Raw genomic sequence first — 21,475 nt, forward strand, 5'->3', positions numbered from 1 at the left:
GAAATCTTGTCACTTCTCATTGCCTCTCATGAGTAACAACCATTAAGTGGACTATAAATATTGCATCACAAGGTTCTACAGGGTTGGGACACTACTAATGTGGCAGAAAAATCCACTCAATTTTTATATTTTTAACCCCAAACAAATTTTTTGCCCTAAGAAATACAATGCAGTTGCTATGTCTAAGAAATTACCTAAAACATAGCTTGCACAAATATTACAGGCATAAGCATATAAACATATGCCATAGGTTCTGTCATTGAGTGCTGTATACTATACTTCACAATCTATACATGTGCAAGCAGAAAAACAAATTTCTATAGAACTGAGAGAGTTTGTGTTTTTTTTTCCAAATAATCCTTTGCAACATTAGGTTTTTTGCCACACGATGGTGACAATGCAAGCACTGTATGAGATCTGGATAAGCTGCAGTTACCTGCAGATTTGTTCCTGTTTCACAGTTGAACAATTTTCTTGCACTTAATCAATTGTTTTAATTTCAAATTAGCATTTGATCCGCATGAGTATTCACCATAATAGAACACTGAACAGTTCCACTTTATTAAATGACCCAGGGGACAATTACAAAAATGGTCATGGCTCCTTCATTTTTTAAAAAAAACTAACCACAGACATTCTTGTCGCATGACATGTATTATAAATGAAGGGGTCACATACAATATTGGAGCATTTGATGCAATTACACTTCATGCCTCCTGATTCTGTTTCAAGTCATTTAGTCCGTCTAGTACCAGTTTCATATTATTTCGCACTAGAAAGACAGGTTCTGGGCTTCACAAATGAATTTAGTAACTCAACATTTTTGTAATTTTTGTAAAAACTAAACCAGGCAGCTTGCAATTTCATTTAAATATTTCCACCTTTTTATTCAAGTAGTATAACCATTGTCAATGATGGATAAATAAAGGAACCAATTTTGTGTGCTGCAAATATGTAGCAGTCACATCTAGAACAATCGGTGCAATGTCCCGAGCAGACCCTTACGAGGATAGTAAACAATGCACACCTTAGGTCAGAAAGCTTTATTTCAGGACAAGTTTGATTCCATTTCACAAAAGACACTAAAATAATGATAATGTCTGCTGTCTTGACATTGCGGTCTCAAATGGTCCTTTACCCCCAATTAGACAACATGTTTTGGTCACTTCTATTTATTTGTTCTAACTCTATTTCCGCTGTATTGATTAGTGGTGCTGGAAAAGCACAGCAGTTCTCAGGCAGCATCCGAGGAGCAGTAAAATCGATGTTTTGGGCAAAAGCCCTTCATCCAAAGTCACAGACAGTTATATTTTCAAACTTCCTACAATATTTCTACAGCTGTTGATTTGATCAACAGTGAACTCTTCCCTTTCCTCCACTTTTGATGTCTTCATGTCAGTTTAAAAAAAAACTTTGATCTCTCTCATTTTAGACATTCCACTTGCATAGCTTCCACTCTCACTGCCTCATGTGCATGGTATACAGACTTGAGTGTAGTTGGCACATAGCCGGTTTTACAATTAAACACAAGTGTGGTTTGTCCTACATTAAGTTAAACATCTCATTCACCTCTTCCAACTACGTTCATTACTCCAGGAGCACACTTGAAAGAAAATACAAGATTGCTGTCTATCACCAATGACTATAATCTCTTCCTATATCCAACATCCACAGAATGGACTGTTAAAATTGCAAACATCTATTCAGCTGTTTTCTTCTCGTCCTATCAAGCCAAAACTCCTCACAGTTTTCTCCCTATCTTCCATGCATCTTTACCTTTCTTCAACCCCTCTTTGATCTCATCTCCATGGGATCTATATTTTGCTATGAGTTCAATGCTTATAGAATGATAATCACCGAGCTCTCCTTACTACCACAATTTGTTACACCATTGGCAGTCTTGTGTCAGACGAATGAGCATTCAGTCAGGCACTAAACATATTGAGATGCTGTCAGGACATGAGAAAGATGGATGCCCTTTTAGGAAGCAACATATTGAAGAGCTTTGAAGGACGGAGGTGAATGTTTTGTAAGGTAGGTTCAGGAGGATCAATGAGTAGCTTTGAAAACAAACAACAGTACCTGAGGAGAAAGAGCCATTTACAATGTCAATCAACATGTTAGTAGGGGAAACAGTTTGAGACTAATAGCCTAATTACGTGGTGTATGCTACATTGGAGCATAGGGAGAGGCATTCAGCTTGTTGACTCTCTCGGTCATACAACACAACCATGACCAATCAATCACTTGCCTCTCCCCAACCCCCATGCTATTGCCAGATCCTTTTAGATCTCTGGTAGTTAGAAATATGTCAAACCCTATTTTAAACACACTTGATGACTGTGTATAATGTTGCAAAACATAACTGTGTAATTCTATCAAAGGCAAGAACTGTCAAGAGTGGATAGGAAGCTAGTGGAATCATTTAGATCAACAACCGGAAGAGACAAAGGTGCAACATGGGTTAATCAATCTAGTACTGGAAACATTAATGAATACTACACTGAAAATATCTTATTTGGCAAAAAATTAAACAAATTTCAAATTTGTTGATGGCATTGACTTTGCAGCAACATCCAGTCAGTCCCTTTTTGTTATGGTGGACATTGACAGGAGAGTAGTTGAATAACACAGATGACAGAGCAAAATTAACAAGTGGTGAGAAGACCATTTATTTGGTTAGAGAGCATGCTTCTAGCCTAGCTTTCAATTTTCAGAGAGCAAGGAACCAACACATGCCATGTAGCCCAAAAGCACTTAGAACCATCGAGCCAGATTTACTTCTGGGATCTGACTTGTCCATTGGTTTGGGTCATTGCATAAGGAAGTGAAATTCTGTTGTATAGCACACTCTTTTACTGTGTCTCTCTTGTGTCAATTTGCCTTATAGTTCGGTAGTACCTTAGTGCAAGCAGAACAACCAAATGCATTTATTGGAGGCTAAACATCTTGAATGACAAAGTGTTGAAAATATTGTTATGCAATGTATTGTTTGTTAGAAAAGTAACACCATTCCTCCCAAAAATACACTTTTATAGTGGATTATACTTCCAATAAACACATGGTTGTCCTTCATCATCATCACAGAATCCCTACAGTGTAGAAGTTGTAAAAAGTAATTTAATAACATTTCCTCATAAAATGCAATGTCTGTAATTGTAGGGTTGAAAATCAAGGACAATGTGCTCTTAAACAGAAAATGGGATTCAGTTTTGTCATATGGTTATTAGAGAGCAGGTATATAGCGTCATAGAGATGTATAGCATAGAAACAGACCCTTCGGTCCAACCCGTCCAGATATCCCAACTCAATCTAGTCCCACCTGCCAACACCCGGCCCATATCCCTCCAAACCCTTCCTCTTCATATACCCATCCAGATACCTTTTAAATGTTGCAATTGTACCAGCCTTCTCCACTTCCTCCAGCAGCTCATTCCATACACGTACCACACTTGCGTGAAAAAGCTGCCCCTTAGGTCCCTTTTATATCCTTCCCCGCTCACCCTCAACCTATGCCCTCTAATCCAGGACTCCCCCCACCCCAGGGTAAAGATTTTGTCTATTTATCCTATCCATGCCCCTCATGATTTTATAAACCTCTGTAAGGTCACCCCTCAGCCTCCGATGTTCCAGGGAGTCTGTTTAGTCTCTCCCAATAGCACAACTCCTCCAACCATGGCAACATTCTTGTAAATCTTTTCTGAGCAGAAGGAGACCAAAATTGTATACAACATTCCAACAGCGGCCTAACCAATGTCCTGTACCACCGCAACATGACCTCCCTGCATTTTTTTTAAAAAATTCATTCACAGGCAAGGGTGTCACTGATGGGCCAGCATGTATTGTGCATCCCTAATTACCCATTAGGCAATTAAGAGTCACCCACATTGCTGTGGGTCTGGAGTCACATGTAGGCCTGACCAGGTAAGGATGGCAGTTTCCTTCCCCAAAGGACACTCGTGAACCAGGCGAGTTTTTCCAACAATTGGCAATGGATTCATGGTCATTATTGGACTGTTGATTCCAGATATTTATCAGATTCAAATCCCACCATTGGATGTGGTGGGATTCAACCCCAGTTCCCCAGAACATTACCTGGGTCTCTGGATTAACAGTCCAAAGATAGTACTGCTAGGCCATCGCCTCCCCTCATTTAAAAATAAAATATCTGAAGTTAATTTGCAATGTAATTTCAAACTTACTGAGGGACTTCAGGGCAGTCCAGATTCAGTTTTGATGCAAGCGCTTCTTTTTGCACTGCATTTTAACAACTTGCTTTTATACAGTTCCTTTAATGCAGAGGGAAAAAAAAACCATCAAGAAGCTTCTAGTAAAGGGAAAATGAAAAACCTTTATCAATCAATTTTAACTCCTTGCAGTTATGTATGTGTCTACAGTTATTAGGACTTTAGTATTCATCAGAATATTACAGAGATCCGGATATAGCAGAAGAGACAGATTTGATTCAATGAAACTAAGAATCCATGTTATTGGGTTCAACCAACCTTGGTAGATAATTTTATTTGTGTTCACATATAAGTGTGTGTTCCTCCATTACTTTCTATGCACTTATGTTCCTTGTTTGCCTGGTGATGATCAAACTTTTTGACCCTGAAGTAGGCAGCACCAGAACTTCAAATCTCAGGAGAGTTAACATTTCGAAACGTTTTTCGCACAAATTCTATGTTAGTATGCTAATGATAAACCAGCTTAATCTAGTTATAGCAGGGGGCTTCTAACCACATTGATCATTAGCTAAACTTGCCCCAGCACACTTCAAATCAAAGATTTTGCTTAAATTTTAAGCAAATTTTAATGAAGTGTGAAGTAAATCATTTTGCTATGGAGACTGTGGAGATAAACAAAGTGAAAAATTCTAATGTAGGTACAGGAACAAAGGGTTTGGATTTATGTCATAAGGGGTCAGAACTTCAAAGTATTTACTTACACTTTTTAAACTTTTAATTCCAAACTGTGATGTTTCTAAAACGAGAACTACTACACAGAAAAAGATAACATTTCTGATTGCATGTGTAAATTGTCAGAGAAACTTCAAACAGGGAGACTTTACAACAATAGATAATGAAGGTTGACCATCACCTGTCTCAGTAGGAAACTACCTTTGCAGATGTGTTTGTTTTACCCTCCAAGGTTAGTACAAAAACTCTACTTGGGGGAAGTGGGGGGTAGTCTATGGGATTAAATGCCTATGTGTGTCATACAGCACGGAAACAGACCTTTTGGTCCAACCAGTCCATGCTGACCATAATCCCAAACTACTCCCATTTGCCTGCATTTAGTCCATATCCCCCAAACATTTCTTAATCATGCACTTATCCAAATGTCTTAAAATTTGTAACTGTACCACAACCACCATCACTTCCTCCGGAATTTTATTCCATACACATCCAAAGTTGCTAATCATGTGTTTTTAAATTCTCTCCTTAAAAATATGCCCTCTAGTCTTGAATCCCCCACCCTTGGGAAAAGGTACCTGTCATTCACCTTATCTATACCCCTTATGATTTTATAAATTTCTACAAAGGTCACCTCTCAACCTCCCATGCTCCAGCGAAAAACATCCCAGCCTATCCAGCCTCTCATTATAGCTCAAACCTTTCCTGTTCAAGCATTAATGGGCTGGGAGGTGACAGTCAAATAACTATTCCCTAGTTACTCCTGTGTTGCAGATAAAGGAAAACCCTTGCTCATTCTGCATGCTGCTAACAAACTCAAAAATCTTGAAAATACTTTGCTCGGTCACCAATGTTACCACTACCGGTACGATGTAATGATCATCACAATTCATTTTAGGAGCTCTCATGAACAATTCAGAGGCCGATTTGTATAAACTTGCAATTTTGTTGATACTATTTCAGTGTGTAGGTGTTATTTATTCTCATGAGATAATTGATAAACTTATCTTGTTATTACAAGCCAGGTTAAATTGGCTCTTTTTAAAACTGATGTGAATTTGAGTCTAGAGAGAGATTCAAAAGGAAAAGGACTTTTTTTTTGACAAATTAATTTTGTTGCTACCAACTGAGGGGATAAGTGAATAAAGGTGAGCTAGTTCATCCCTCCTCCAGGAGTGTAACAGTTTGGGTACCACATCTGTAAATGTAACAAATTGAGGAACTTTGTACAGAATCAGATCATAACATAGATCAACAAAGTTGGCTTTAAGATTTGTAGCCCAGGTGCCAATTGCCACCATTGTTGGTATGTTTGCTGAGCTGGCCCCCGTCTAGGTGGTAACTTCAGTGCTTTGGAGCCTCCTGTGAAGCACTGCTGTACGGTGTCTTCTGGAATTCAGTTGGTTTTGTTTCTGCTGCTTCCGGCTGCTGGTTTCGGTTGTTCATTGTAGTGGTTGGCATGTTGGGTCTAGGTCTGTGTTTTTGATGGAGTCCATGAATGAGTGCCATTCCTCAAGAAACTCTCTGGCTGTCCTCTGTTTAGCTTGTCGTATGATCGTTGTATTGTCCCAGTCAAATTTGTGGTCCTTGTCTGTGTATATGGCTACAAGAGTCAGCTGCTTGTGTTGTTTGATGGCAAGTTGGTGTTTGTGGATGCAGATTGCTAGTTGTCTGCCTGTTTGCCGTATATAGTGTTTCATGCAGCCTTTGCATGGAATCTTGTAAACTAAGTTTGTCTTGCACATGATGGTATTGAGTCTTTTGTTCTGGTGAGTGGTCATCTGAGCCTGGCTGTCAGTTTATGGGCTGTCATGAATCCCAGTGGTTGGAGAAGCCTGACTGTTAGATCAGGAATGTTTTTTTTTCCCAAGGTAGTGTGGCTAGTGTGTTACGTCATTGCATTTTCTAGTCATGTTGTTTGTCTGCAAGACATCCATGGATGAAGATGCAGAGAGATCCGTTCTTGGGAAAGACTTTATAGAGGTGTTGTTCTTCACTTTGTAGGTCGGGAGTGCTACAGTGTGTTGTAGCCCTTTTGAACAGATTCTAATGCAACTTTTCTTTTGTGTGTTTGAGTGGTTGCTGTTGTAGTTCAGGATCTGGTTCATGTGTGTGGCTTTTCTGTACACTTTTGTTGCATATTCACCATTGTTCTTTGTACCATCACATCCAGGAATGGTGCTGGTTGTTAATTTCCTCCTCTCTTGTAATTTGATCGCTCCGAGCATGGTGTTGATAATTCAGTGTGTGTTCTCGATTTTGGTTCTCTTAATTCTTGCAAAAAGTGTCATCCATGTATCTGATCCAGAGTTTGGGTTGGATTTATGGGAGGGCTATTTATTCCAGTCTTTGGATCACTGCTTCTGCTATGAGTCCGGAGATGGGTGAGCCCAATCGGTATCCCATTGATTTGTTCATATATCTGGCTGCTGAATATGAAGTGCTGAAAATGTGTTGCTGGAAAAGTGCAGCAGGTCAGGCAGCATCCAAGGACCAGGAAATTCGACGTTTCGGGCATGAGCCCTTCATCAGGAAGGGCTTATTCCTGATGAAGGGCTCTGGCCCGAAACGTCGAATTTCCTGTTCCTTGGATGCTGCCTAACCTGCTGTGCTTTAACCAGCAACACATTTTCAGTACTCATCCAGAGACTCCATCAACAAACACATTGACCTAGACCCAGGATACAAACCACTGCGATGAACACCTGTGACTGGCAAACAGAAGCAGCAGGAACAAAACCAAATGAATTCCAGAAGAGACGGTACAGCACTTCACAGAAGGCTCCAAAGCACTGAGGATCTCACCTAGAAAGGGGATGAAACATCTGCAAACCAACTTGCCAGCTCAGCAAACATACCCACAACTATAGGTCAACGAAGGTAGCAGATTTAGATAATAAATCATGCAGCATTCCAGAATTTAATAATAGGGACACAGATGAAGGAGGCAGTGGTGAACCCGTATAGAATGGTGGTTGGAGTAAAGTTCTCAGTTCTGGAAATCACGCTGTAAAGAGTGAACAGGCATTAGAGTACAGAGAAGACACAAAAATGGTTCCAGAGACAAAGAATTTCAGCCACATATAGAGATTGGAGATATTAACGCTTTTTAAAAAATATATAGAAGGTTGAGAAGAGATTTGATAATGGTATACAAAATCATGATTGATCTAGATTTAGAGAAAATATACATATAATGGTCCATTGTCACAGGGATCAAGAATGAGGAGGCATTGATTAAAGATAATCAGCAATAAAAAGCACTAGAAACTAGAGGAAAAGTATTTATATCCAATGTATAGTTGCAATCTGAAATAAATAAGCTGGGAGTGTGGTGGAGGGAGCTTTGATTGAGGTATTTAAGAAGAATGGGAAAGTGTGAATCTAAACATGTATGGCTAAAAGAAAGTGCAGGGAAGAGCATTAGATGAATTGCTGTTCAGTAAGCAGTGCAGAGGTATCAGACTGAGTGTGAATGTCAGAGGGAGAAACATAGTGACTGACTGCATATCTGGTAACCAGACTGAACAATTTCAAAATGAATCCCAAGATCAGAAGGAAACATAAATTAGAATTGGTGAATTAAATGTTGAATCAGTCACACAAAAGGTAAACAGATTGTTTGGCCAGAGAGAAAATAAAAAAAGACATAAAACTGTTTCAATTTAAACTCTAACATTTTAAAACCTAACAATTAGAACCTGAAAGAATGAGATGGCAAACTTGTAATGGTTGTCATGTTTTTCCTTTATTTCAATTACCATTTTCTGCAGCATCTTAGTTTCAAATCAAGAACTACTATGTTACTAAACAGGGGCTTTCACATCTGTTTAGTTTATATGTACAGTGCAGCTATAGAATATCATATTTTTCAACTCCCAAATGATGAGGCAAACAGTGGATCGTGCTTTCAAAGCTAACGGAACAACATATGCAGTGCCACCAGCTTAGTATCTGCCATGTGTACTAGCTACAAGATACATTGCAGCAATTTGCTAAGGTTCCTTTGACAGCATCTTCTCAAAGCATGAGCAATAAGTGCTGGCCTTGCTAATGATGACCACATCCCATGAACAAACAGAAAAAGATACTGGTATCTAACCATGCATCTACTCCTCACATAAAACTGCTGTACCATTTACTAATAAATAGCAGCACATGCTATTAGCCTCACCATTAACTTGATAGAAAAATCTAGTCCATTAAAATGATCAGTACTGATCCACCACAAGAGTGCAATTAAGATTACTGCAAAATATATTCGCAGCAGCAAATGAAAAACAACTGTAGGAGCCTTCATAACATGAAACATTGCATTGAAAACATGATACAGAAAATATTTTACTGTACTGAATGGAAATTTGTAAAGAAAGGTAGCGGTTAAAAAATGTGAACATAATGGTCTCAGAGGTTTCAGTCTATGAATACAACTGGTTCACCAATGTCTGTGGGAGACAACCTCCGCCCTCTATTCAGTTGACATATGTGTCATTGCAGATCCTCCCCATCACCGAAGAAGCCTTGTGAGGAAAGATGATCCACCACTACCACTTACATTCCAAGAATTACCATACATACTTGATCTCATGGAAAGTCGACCCCCTTTTTTTCGCCAAATAACCTGGAATTTTCCATATATCTTGTGTACAAATCGGCCCTAGTTCTTCACAGGATAACAGATCAATGTTTATGAGTCAGTGTGCCAGCCGTCATGTCCTGCTCCAGCTTTCTGATCTGCCAGTTGTTCTGCTCCGCTCCCAGTCCACTGGCTGTTGAGACCCCCCTCCGGGTTTTCACAATTACCATAATTTGTCTTTTGTTTTCTTTATTTGTTTATCGAGATTAATTGGGCTTCTGATAGTGATACAGTATGAATTTTGACAGGCATGAATTTCAGCCCTTCAAAAGTAGTGTCTATGTAATAGTTGACCCCATAAATTTAACCTTAAAGTGGTAAAAAAAATCAACTATTACTCGAGTATGTATGGTAATTGAAAAGAAAAGTTACAGGTGGAGAAGAAATTTGAATTCAACAAAATCTAGAATTAAAAACTTAGCCTAATGGCAACCATGTACCCACTGCTAATACCCACTTTAGGGAGGAAATCAACTCTCCTGACCTGGTCTGATCTATGATTACAAACTCTCAGTGGTTGACTTTTAACTATTTTTTGAAATAGCAAAACAAGCAAATCACTTCCAAGACAATGAGGAATGGGCATTAAACACGGATCTAGCCAGTGAAACCCACATCTCCTGAGGCTTTTTTTTCAAAAAAGAAAATCACTACATCTTCAATAGCAAACTGTAACAGTCCCCGATCAGTCTCTCACTGCATACTCTCTATTAACTTGATCTCATCTAAAACTCTGCTGCTTGTATCTGATTGCACACTATCCCATTTGCCCATTATTGTGGTTGCTGACCTTTATTAGTTCCGAGTCCAGAAATTCCCTGACTTAAAAATTCACACTATATTTAAAATCACTTGAGCTCAGCACTCCCTTAACCATAAACTCTTCCAATTCTAAATTGCTCTAATTTTAACTTCTTGCCCATTCCTCATTTTCATTGCTCCAGCATTGGTGGCTATGTTTTGGTTGCCTGAGCACTGGAATTTCCTCCTGCCATTTTCTCCCTTAAAAAGGGTCTAAAAGAATATACTGGGAACATGCTTTGCCTGGAAATTATTTCAGAATTCAAACAATTGTGTATATTCAATATGAATTTTCCATTTTGATGACAATCTTTCCATTTGTTGGTGAATGATTTAACTCGACTGCAGAGGTATATGCCAGATACCTCAATGCAGTAAACAGAAACAACACTGCTGTTAAAGGTTTTGCTCTCGGAACATTAAGACACTTTGGCTCTAACGAATGTGTCGATTGTCCCAAACAAAGACTACTTCATGTCATGCCCCTTATATTCATATTTATGTTCAAAGGAATGGGCCCACCTAATTTTGTGGCAAAATGCTGAAGGTAAATAATTTTCTAAAACAAATGGTATTGGACTGTTCAGTCCTGACCATCTTACCCATAGTGGCAACTGATCTAATCTAACCTGTATCCTTGTATATGGTCAGTGCGGTCTGATCACAGGTAAAATCACTGAGTCAAAAACAGCAGCAACTGATGATGGAAGAACACAGAAAATTACCAATTTCTACTGGTTGCCAATGTTTTGTTTGGCAGTACCAGCATCACCAAAGAGTGCACTTTTCTTTGAGTACTGACAGTTCAATACTTCTAAGGGAGTTTTGGTCCCTACCACTGGACAGAGCAACTATTGTTCACCAAGCAGTTACTCAAACCACTCAGTTTCATAATTATAAACTTTATGATTCAGCTGGGAAAGTGGGGAGAGTGCAATGCTGTGGATTTTCTGGTGATATATTCGATGATTAAAAGTTTAATTGTAAGATAGGTACCACATTATTGAGTCTAAGCCAGAAAATTCTGTAGTATTCCTGGACACTGAATAACACATCAGCCAGCATGTGCAAATTGCAGTACATAAAAATACAGAAATCTGACTGACAATTATAATAAACTTGCCAGGAAGTCAAGGATGAGTGTTGTACATGAGATTGCAGATGAGCCTGATTTTCCAAAATGGACTGAAAAAAGTGCTATTGTGTGCAATCTGAACAAGCAGCCCAGCATGTTTTCAAGGGATTTATTTCAAGTTTAATCCTTCGAAAAATCTATTAAATCAAAAATGTTAATTATTTTCGCTGTACAGTACAATATAACTTTATACAAAAAAGCATATTGCACAATTAAAATGTTTTAATGATATCCAAGGTTGGAAACAATAGAGCAGAGCAATAACTCACACACTGAAGAGACAGGCACAGAACTTCACAGCACACATTCTGCTGCAGTCAGCATTAACAACATATACCAAATGTCAGGATTGCCTTTGGGTTTTTAAAAGTAGTTGTACAAGCAGTTTACCTGCAGTGTTTTACTGTTACAAAACACCAGTGGCCAAGTGTGACACTCTTATCATAATCTACCCAAGTCTGTGACATTTTACAGGAAAAAAACATGTTTCATATTGAAGAATTTACCTGAATTATTTTTCCATTATACTATTCAATAATATACTCGTGCTAATTACCACACAGGTTGAAAAAGAAATGAATTTCCTACATTGCATTTGCAGCTTTGCAATACCCCAGTTTTCCTCATGAGCCAGGATGAGTGCCTCAGTGTATAGTTCACAGTAATTGGACAATTACTGGATGGTTTTAAAATAAGGAGTCACATAATTAAAAATAGACATAACATATTGCTCAGTCACAGTTTGAGTGACATTATAGTTTGAAAAGTCCGATTCCTATCACAAAAATCTTCAGCCACAATACAGTTTATCAAGATTTAAATAATTTTAAAAAAATAATCACTCATATTTCTATCACTACTGTGTAATACAATACTACATTAATTAAAAGCTGTCTAAGTTGAAAGCCTAGTTATCATTCAGGGCTACTAACAACCTGATATCTAAGACACTGAAAAAAAGATCGAGATTATTTTCTAATTTTGTTAAACATTGCGAATGAAATTTTAAAAAAATTGTAACATATTCTAATATTGGCAGCATCAAGTTTGAAGAAATAACTTTCCATTAAAGGAAATGCACATTAACAAACTTCTGTCACTCTGCGTGAAGATCACCCTGGACACAACTCTCAAATGGTTTGGCAACTGCTCAACATTTGTGCTTCATTGCAAGCTGCAAAAGAGAAAGAAAGAAAATTGCATTATCATAACTCATTAGCAGCAATACATGAATAGTCAGGAATGATAGAATCTCAGTTGCTAATTCTCAGTCCCAAATTGTACTCATTATATTATAATTAGCCATATTTGCTGAGAAGAATATGAACATCTTTTAGAACTATAGCTCAACTTAAATATTCACTTTAAATAACAAATTAACTTGAAAATCGAAATTATGAATTCTGAAGTTACTCAACTAAGGTGATAGGGATATAACTAGAGTATACCAGGAATTAACAAGAGTAGGTTGGAAACTGAAATTCCACTGACTCAAAATCAAATATGTATTAAAGGAGAATATTCTAACGAATGTTTGTGCAGCTGCTAGATTACATGGAATAAACTGGACCACCTCTCTCAGGATAAGAGGTCGGATTCTGAAAGGAAGAGTGAATAGATGTGACAATGGAAAAAAACAGCAGGTCTCCTCGGATGCTGTCTGACCTGCTGAGCTTTTCCAGCTTCATATCTATTGACTCTGGCTTATGGTCTCTAGATTCTGAAAGGAAGTTCACAGAAACCTAATTCTTCAGCTTGCTTCACTAATGGTGTCAGAGCCCACATTATTGATTTCATACCATCAGCCAGGCTAATTTACAAGTGTGTTGCTCATTGCAAACTTCTTTCAACTAACTGTCCCTTGACCAGCTAAATTTACTCTGGATTAGTGGTGCTGGAAGAGCACAGCAGTTCAGGCAACATCCAAGGTGCAGCAAAATCAACGTTTCGGAAAAAGCCCTTCATCATGAATAAAGGCAGTGAGCCTGAAGCATGGAGAGATAAGCTAGAGGAGGGTGGGGGTGGGGAGAAAGTAGCATAAAGTACAAGGGGTGAGTGGGGGAGGGGATGAAGGTGATAGGTCAGGGAGGAGAGGGTGGAGTGGATAGGTGGAAAAGGAGATAGGCAGGTAAGACAAGTCCGGACAAGTCATGGGGACAGTGCTGAGCTGGAAGTTTGGAACTAGGGAGCGATGGGGGAAGGGGAAATAAGGAAACTGTTGAAGTCCACATTGATGCCCTGGGGTTGAAGTGTTCCGAGGCGGAAAATGAGGCGTTCTTCCTCCAGGCGTCTGGTGGTGAGGGAGTGGCAGTGAAGGAGGCCCAGGATCTCTATGTGCTCGGCAGAGTGGGAGGCGGAGTTGAAATGTTGGGCCACGGGGCGGTATGGTGCGGGTGTCCCAGAGATGTTCCCTAAAGTGCTCTGCTAGGAGGCGCCCAGTCTCCCCAATGTAGAGGAGACTGCATTGGGAGCAACGGATACAATAAATGATATTGGTGGATGTGCAGGTAAAACTTTGATGGATGTGGAAGGCTCCTTTAGGGCCTTGGATAGAGGTGAGGGAGGTGGTGTGGGCACAGGTTTTACAGTTCCTGCGATGGCAGGGGAAAGTGTCAGAATGGGAAGGTGGGTTGTAGGGGGGCTTGGATCTGACCAGGTAGTCACGGAGGGAACGGTCTTTGTGGAAGGCAGAAAGGGATGGGACGGAAATATATCCCTGGTGGTGGGGTCTTTTTGGAGGTGGCGGAAATGTTGGTGGATGATTTGGTTTATGCGAAGGTTTGTAGGGTGGAAGGTGAGCACCAGGGGTGTTCTGTCCTTGTTATGGTTGGAGGGGTGGGGTCTGAGGGCGGAGGTGCAGGATGTGGACGAGATGCGTTGGAGGGCATCTTGAACCACGTGGAAAGGGAAATTGCGGTCTCTAAGAAGGAGGCCATCTGGTGTGTTCTGTGATGGAACTGGTCCCCCTGGGAGCAGATACGACGGAGGCGGAGGAATTGGAAATACGGGATGGCATTTTTGCAAGAGGTAGGGTGGGAAGAGGTATAATCCAAGTAGCTGTGGGAGTCGGTGGGTTTTGTAAAAAATGTCAGTGTCAAGTTGGTCATCATTAATGGAGATGGAGGGGTCCAGGAAGGGGAGGGAAGTAAATTTAAGGTCAGGGTGGAATGTGTTGGTGAAGATGATGAATTGCTCAATCTCCTCGCGGGAGCGCAAGATGGCGCCAATGCAGTCATCAATGTAGCGGAGAAAGAAGTGGTGTGTGGTGCCGGTGTAATTACGGAAGATCAACTGTTCTACGTAGCCAAAGAGACAGGCATAGTTGGGGCCCATGTGTGTGCCCATGGCTACCCCTTTGGTCTGGAGGAAGTGGGAGGATTCAAAAGGAGAAATTGTTAAGGGTGAGGACCAGTTTGGCCAAACGAATGAGTGTGTCGGTGGAAGGGTACTGTTGGGGACGTCTGGAGAGGAAAAAACAGAGGGCTTGGAGGCCCTGGTCATGGCAGATGGAGGTGTAGAGGGATTGGATATCCATGGTGAAGATGAGGTGTTGGGAGCCGGGGAAACGGAAGTCTTGGAGGATGTGGAGGGCGTGGGTGGTGTCTTGACGTATGTGGGGAGTTCCTGGACTAGGGGGGTAGGACAGTTTTGAGGTAGGTAGAGATGAGTTCAGTGGGGCAGGAGCATGCTGAGACAATGGGTAGGCCAGGGTGGTCAGGCTTGTGGATCTTGGGAAGGAGGTAGAATCGGGCAGTCCGGGGTTCCTGGACTATGAGATTGAAAGCTGTTTACACACACACAAAAAAATCCACACACACACACACACACACACACACACACACACACACACACACACACACACACACACACACACACACACAGATATAGACCCCTTTGCACATGCACACACACAAAGACCCCTTTACAACACACACACACAGACATAGATCCCTTTACACACACACATACTCACAGACAAAGATCCCTTTACACACACACATACTCACAGACAAAGATCCCTTTACACACACACATTCACTCAGAGACAAAGATCCCTTTACACACACAGACATAGACCCCTTTACACACACACATACTCACAGACAAAGATCCCTTTACACACACACATTCACTCAGAGACAAAGATCCCTTTACACACACAGACATAGACCCCTTTACACACACACATACTCACAGACAAAGATCCCTTTACATACCCCCGCGTGCACGCGCTCTCACATAGACCCCTTTACACACTCAAAGATCCCTTTACATACATGCTCACACACTCTCAGCCACAGAGTCCTTTACACACGCACTTGCGCGCACTCTCACAGGCATAGACACCTTTACACGCGCGTGTGCGCGCACACTCTCACAGGCATAGACACCTTTACACGCGCGTGTGCGCGCACACTCTCACAGAGATAGACTCCTTTACACACTCGTGCGTGCGCACACTCAGACCCCTTTACACACCCCTGCGCACGCACACACTCACAGACATAGACCCCTTTACATACGCGCACACCCTCTTTTTCACAGACACTCAACCCCCCCACCCCAGACACACATTCCCACATGCACCCTTCCACACACTTAGACCCCTTTATACTCTCATACACACAACCCTCCATCCCAGACAGACAGACACACAAACCCACATGCACATATACCTATACATTTGCGGGGTGAATTTGTATTTGCAGAGTTACATTGTACTTTGCTCAAAAACTGCATGAATCCATGCAAGAATCTGTTAACTCATTTTTTTTTAGATTAGAATCAGTCTAAACAGTATGGCACAGACAACAGCACACAGGGGGCTAACACCTTCAACATATCATCTTATTAAAGTTAACCTGAGAATGTAACTTTTAAAAAAAGGTTTTGTGATTTACATATGAAAGAAGTGAAGCTAACATGGTCACTCAAACAGACGAGAAACTTAAACATATCAAGGTATTTTTCAATGTATAATTTCAGTTAAATCACACTGTAAACTTTTGCTATAAATTGTGTCTTACAATAGTGTACTCCACAACCACCTGATGAAGGAGCAGCACTCCAAAAGCTAGTGCTTTCAATTCAAACTGCTGGACTATAACCTGGTGTTGTGTGATTTTTATCTTTGTACACCCCAGTCCAACACCGGCATCTCCAAATCATGTCAATAATTCCGTGATTGTGATCATTGTCATGGCCAAAACATTGGACTGTAACTGTAGTAGAATGGCAGGTAATACATTCATTGCTGCAAAGTGAGGCTGTTACATATTCAAATGTAAATATAAACTATGCATAGACAAGGCATACAAGGCACGGTGGCACAGTGGTTAGCACTGCTGTGCTCACAGCGCCAGAGACCTGGGTTCAATTCCCATCGCGGGTGACTGCCTGGGTGAAGCATTCTCCCATGTCTGCTCTGGTTTCCTTCCACAGTCCAAAAAATGTGCAGGTTAGGTGAATTGGCCACGCTAAATTGCCCGCAGTGTTAGGCGAAGGGGTAAATGTAAGGGAATGGGTCTGGGTGGGTTGCTCTTTGGAGGGTCGGTGTGGACTTGTTGGGCCGAAGGGCCTGTTTCCACACTAAGTAATCTAATCTAATTTTATAGACCAAGTGCCGGAAAACAGGACTAGTTAGGTAGTTTGTTTTGACTAGCGCAGACTCAATGGGCCAAAGGGCCTTTTCTTGTACTAAAGACCTCTATGACTAAGTCCCTACATAACATTCACTGAACACACACTTTAAGAGCGTTATCTACTGGTTCCCATAAACTGATTTTCAAATCCACTCCACTTGTTGTGAACTAATGTCCCCATCTGTTCAATTCTATTGACTAGCAGCTGTGGGGTCAGAACATGCAATTAGATTTATTCGATAAAAATATTTTTACACATATAGAAAAGGTTACACATTGATGATCCCATTTGCAAGATGAATGTTTCAGTTTCTCAGATTAAGGAAAGTGCAGCACTTTGAGTACAGTTCTCATTGCAGCTGCATTTTTCACAGATTAGGCCAATTAGATCTTAATTATCAAGGTGGAATAATCAATTTCTGCCACCTGTAATCTCTCTCAGGCCCAAAAACTGCATTAATGATTTGCCATCTGTAAAGACAAACTTTGAGTGAGTGAATTCATCTATACAAAAAAAATGATTGTAATCTTATTTAGACCATTTATGAAGTCACATATTGGTTTACTGCATGCAAATCTGAATACTTCCACCTTGGAAAGACTAAGAAAAAGCAATTTTGAGAGTTCAAGGTCTGAATTATGGGACACTTGCAATAGTAAAACAGCATTTTCTTGGAGAAAAGACAATTCTGCAGGGCCCTGGAGTGTGAGAATCCTGTTAATAAAAGATAGCTACACGTCTTGAAGAATGAAGGCAAATATAGAGGGCAGAGATTTAAATATACAAATGCTAAAGACTTGAAAAACATCTACAATGTAGCTATGAAACAAACTTAAATTGAAAGCAAAGGATGTCACTTTGATTAACAAAGAATGTGGATAAGTTATTTCAGAATTGGATTCAATATTTCAGGGAATGTATTATCAAATATCCCTTGAGACAAGCCGCTGATATCATTAAAACCAAAATAGATTGATCAAGAAACAAAACCATGGATTGTGGAAATTTAGAACAAAAAGATAGTTGGAGTAACTCAGCAAGTCTGGCAGCATTTGTGGAGAGTCAACCTTTTGGGTCCAGTGACCCTTCTTCAGACTTCAAAACTCTGCTTTCTCTCCAGAATCTCCGCCTGAGGCCTCGGTAGCTTTTCCTCAAAAGACTAGTTATCTACGCCACAATATCAAATATTACTATTTCCATCACAGGAAACTGCAGAGTGGAAGCAACAGTCCATTCTGCAAAAAATGCATTACTTCTCCTATGTATTCAAATGAACATAAATAAAACCAGGGCATATAACGAACAGGCACCTATTGCCACAGCTGTACTGATCTTCATGAGAGAATGTAAACATGAGACAGACAGACATTTGCTATAAATCTGACAGAATCTGCCCCACAGGGACTGCTGTTAGTTATTATCCTGTCAGTTACTGCAGTACGGTAGACCTGATCATTCTGTTTAGTGCTCACTGCAAATTGTCGGTTTCTTCTGAAAGATGTTGAGTATGTGATCTGAGTATTTCTTTCTGCTTCTCAATGATCTTCCCTACTATCTCTACAAACCTATAGCCTCCTTCTCAATTCCTGATCTCTCTATAGCCTTTCCTATCTCCACATTTTCCTGTCCTGACTTCTTTAATAAGCCAAAAGTATAACTTTCATTTTTAAACCAATTAACTCCTAACAAAACGTTTGCACCTCCAGGAGAAACTAGAAACCCATTTTAAGTGTGGAAGCAAAATTCTACAGTATTTTGCATATAGGCAATAATTAATAAATATTGCCTGGAATTTCAGAAACTTGCTTATGCGAAGGTATTTGACCTCCATACACCGTCCCCTATAGCAGCACAATAGGACGGAACCTCAGCAATTAAGTTAAAAATCACAAGTAACCAACTTGGTAACCAAATGAAACCTTTTGCACAACACAGGAAGACCCACGCGGGGTGACATCAAATGAAAAATGTGCTTGTGCAAAGGAGAGAGAGATCAGGTGTTCAATTCAACTAACTGCAGTGGTTTCTTTTTAACATAATTCTGAAGGGGAATCTTGAGGAACCCAGCTGTTTAAAAAGAAAATTGTAAATATTGCTGTTAAGATCAAATCTATGTCAGGAAGCCATTTCTTTTTCCTGATTTTTTTTCTGTCTTACTTGGCAGAGGCTCTTGTGCGTGTTGTAGATTTCAACTATTTCTTGTCCATAATAAACGGGGTGGGATACAAAATGTAAGCAGCATTCAAACCCATCATCATGGAATGAAATCATGATATTAGTTATTCAAAATCAATACTTGTGTACAGATGCTGTTAATTGCAAAACAAGGGGAAAGGTTAGCCCTTTAAGCCCAGATTAGTTTTGCTGTGAATACACCAGAAGAGGGAATGAAGATGACCCAGAGAAGTGGCAACTTCAAAGATACACATACAACCCTATTTACAATAACAAATACTATTGTATGGTACAGGTCAAAGTTAGAGACAGAAGCCTAAAGTTCTGGTCACCTAAGCATTATATCGTCTGTGTTTATTCTTCCATGGTGTGAAAGCATCACTAGTAAGGCAAGAATTTATTGTCATTGCCCAGTTGCTTGAGAACTGAATGGCTTGCTAGAGGTCAGTTTTGAGTGCAGTTATGAGTCAACCACGTGATTTGAGGATCTGGAGTCACATGTAGGGCAAACCAGATAAGGATGGCAGATTTCCCTCGCTGAAGGGCATTAGTGAATCAGATGCATTTTTGTATCAATGATTTAGTGGTTAATATTACTAATACCAGGTTTAAATTCCTGATTTATATTTAAATTCCTCCAGCTGCCATGGTGGAACTTGATTCTACGGCCCCCAACAACATTTGCCTGGGCCTCAGAATTAATAGTCCAGTCAAGATTAGCAGTGCACCATCATCTCCTCACATTAATTCTTCAGTCATTTTTAATAACAAAAGAAATACGAGCAGGGTACACTGTTAAACTAGATTTAAGAAGCCTGTTTCCGAAAGTTATGACTCTACTTTTACATCAACTCCACTTATCACACTACCCCTGCACTCCTCAATTTTACAAAGTGTCCAAAATCTAATCAGTCTTGAGTGCACATAGTGATCGAGTATCCAAAGCTCTATGGGATGGCAAATTCCAAAAGATTCGCAACATCTTTAGTGAAGAAGTTTCTCATTCACATCCTAAATTGCTGACCTCTCATCAGACAATGATCTTCTGAAATCAGGCTCTCTAATCAGGAGAGGCAGCCTGCTGGTATTTATCCTGTCAGACCCAGGATTTTGTGTTTCAACAAGATCACCTCTGATTCTTCTGAACTGCACAGAATACCATTTTCAAGTTCCCCTCAAGACAGGCTTCTTACCCTAGAATACAACTAGGAAAACAATGAAAATTTGTATGGCATATTGGATAGTGGTGCTTAAATACTGGTTTGTTAGCTTGAATGCAAGTCACAAAGGTGATGGGATGTAGTTGTTTCAAAATTTTTAACCCGAGTCTCCAAAGTGAAATTAATTTGGACATTTAATTGGTTCCCTAAAAGGTTCAAGACTGCAACACAAAAACTCACCCGAAATGGCAATGTCATTCATATAAGAGACAAACATCTAATAGAAAATAATTCTAATGCAAGTAAAATGCACTTCAGTTAGGGGTTGAAGCACATTGGCTTGGAATCTACAAGTAAGCTGTAAATTGTTTTCTCTCCCAATATTACTATTAAAAAACCCACCAAAACCTTGTTCAATGAACGGTGTGTGGGTTTTAAAGGCAAAATATTGGCTACTGCTTGAAAACATCTCTGGTTTGGAGAAATTGTGTTGAATTTGGTTAATATCTCAATGATGATTTACTATTTTTGAGATATTAAAATTTTAAATATTTTAAAAATGATTGTAATTTCTACTTTAACCCCAGTCTACACCTTAATCTTTATTTCATACAGTAAAATTTTAAAGTGATCTTATGATGAGAACTTTTTATTTCCTAATTCTTTCAGGTTGCACAGGCAATTCAGAAAACATTATTGGTGTTATCACTATGCAGTCAATGACTTGAAGTCCCATTGAATTTGCTCCAATCAACTGCAGGTTGACAGAAGAAAAATTGCTGCCACACCCAAAGAGTTTCTCCTCCATTTTCTGGTTATAGCCGAAATGTTGACTTCTCCAGCTCCTGATGCTGCCTGGCTTGCTGTGTTCTTCGAACCTTCTGCCTGTCTACTTTTGTTTCAACCCTTCTGCATTCACAGTATTTTGCTTTTAGTTTACCTTTAATCAACCTGTAAGAACTTTGAAATTTTTTAAAAGATGACTTATTTTAACCAACAAATCACCTGT

The 21,475-nt window shown here is 39.9% G+C and overlaps 1 protein-coding gene across 1 annotated transcript in view; it reads right to left on the reverse strand.

Moving 5' to 3' along the window:
* Window positions 1-11,690: 11,690 nt before the first annotated feature.
* stxbp6 (syntaxin binding protein 6 (amisyn)) overlaps window positions 11,691-21,475 on the reverse strand; it is a 199,527-nt gene continuing 189,742 nt past the window's right edge. Inside the window, exon 6 of the mRNA XM_060828961.1 lies at window positions 11,691-12,662. Coding sequence (XP_060684944.1) covers window positions 12,639-12,662 — 24 coding nt within the window. The 3' untranslated portion in view covers window positions 11,691-12,638. The remainder of the gene's footprint in view (window positions 12,663-21,475) is intronic.

The sequence above is a fragment of the Hemiscyllium ocellatum genome, chromosome 8 (assembly GCF_020745735.1).
Source record: "Hemiscyllium ocellatum isolate sHemOce1 chromosome 8, sHemOce1.pat.X.cur, whole genome shotgun sequence".
NCBI lineage: Eukaryota > Metazoa > Chordata > Chondrichthyes > Orectolobiformes > Hemiscylliidae > Hemiscyllium > Hemiscyllium ocellatum.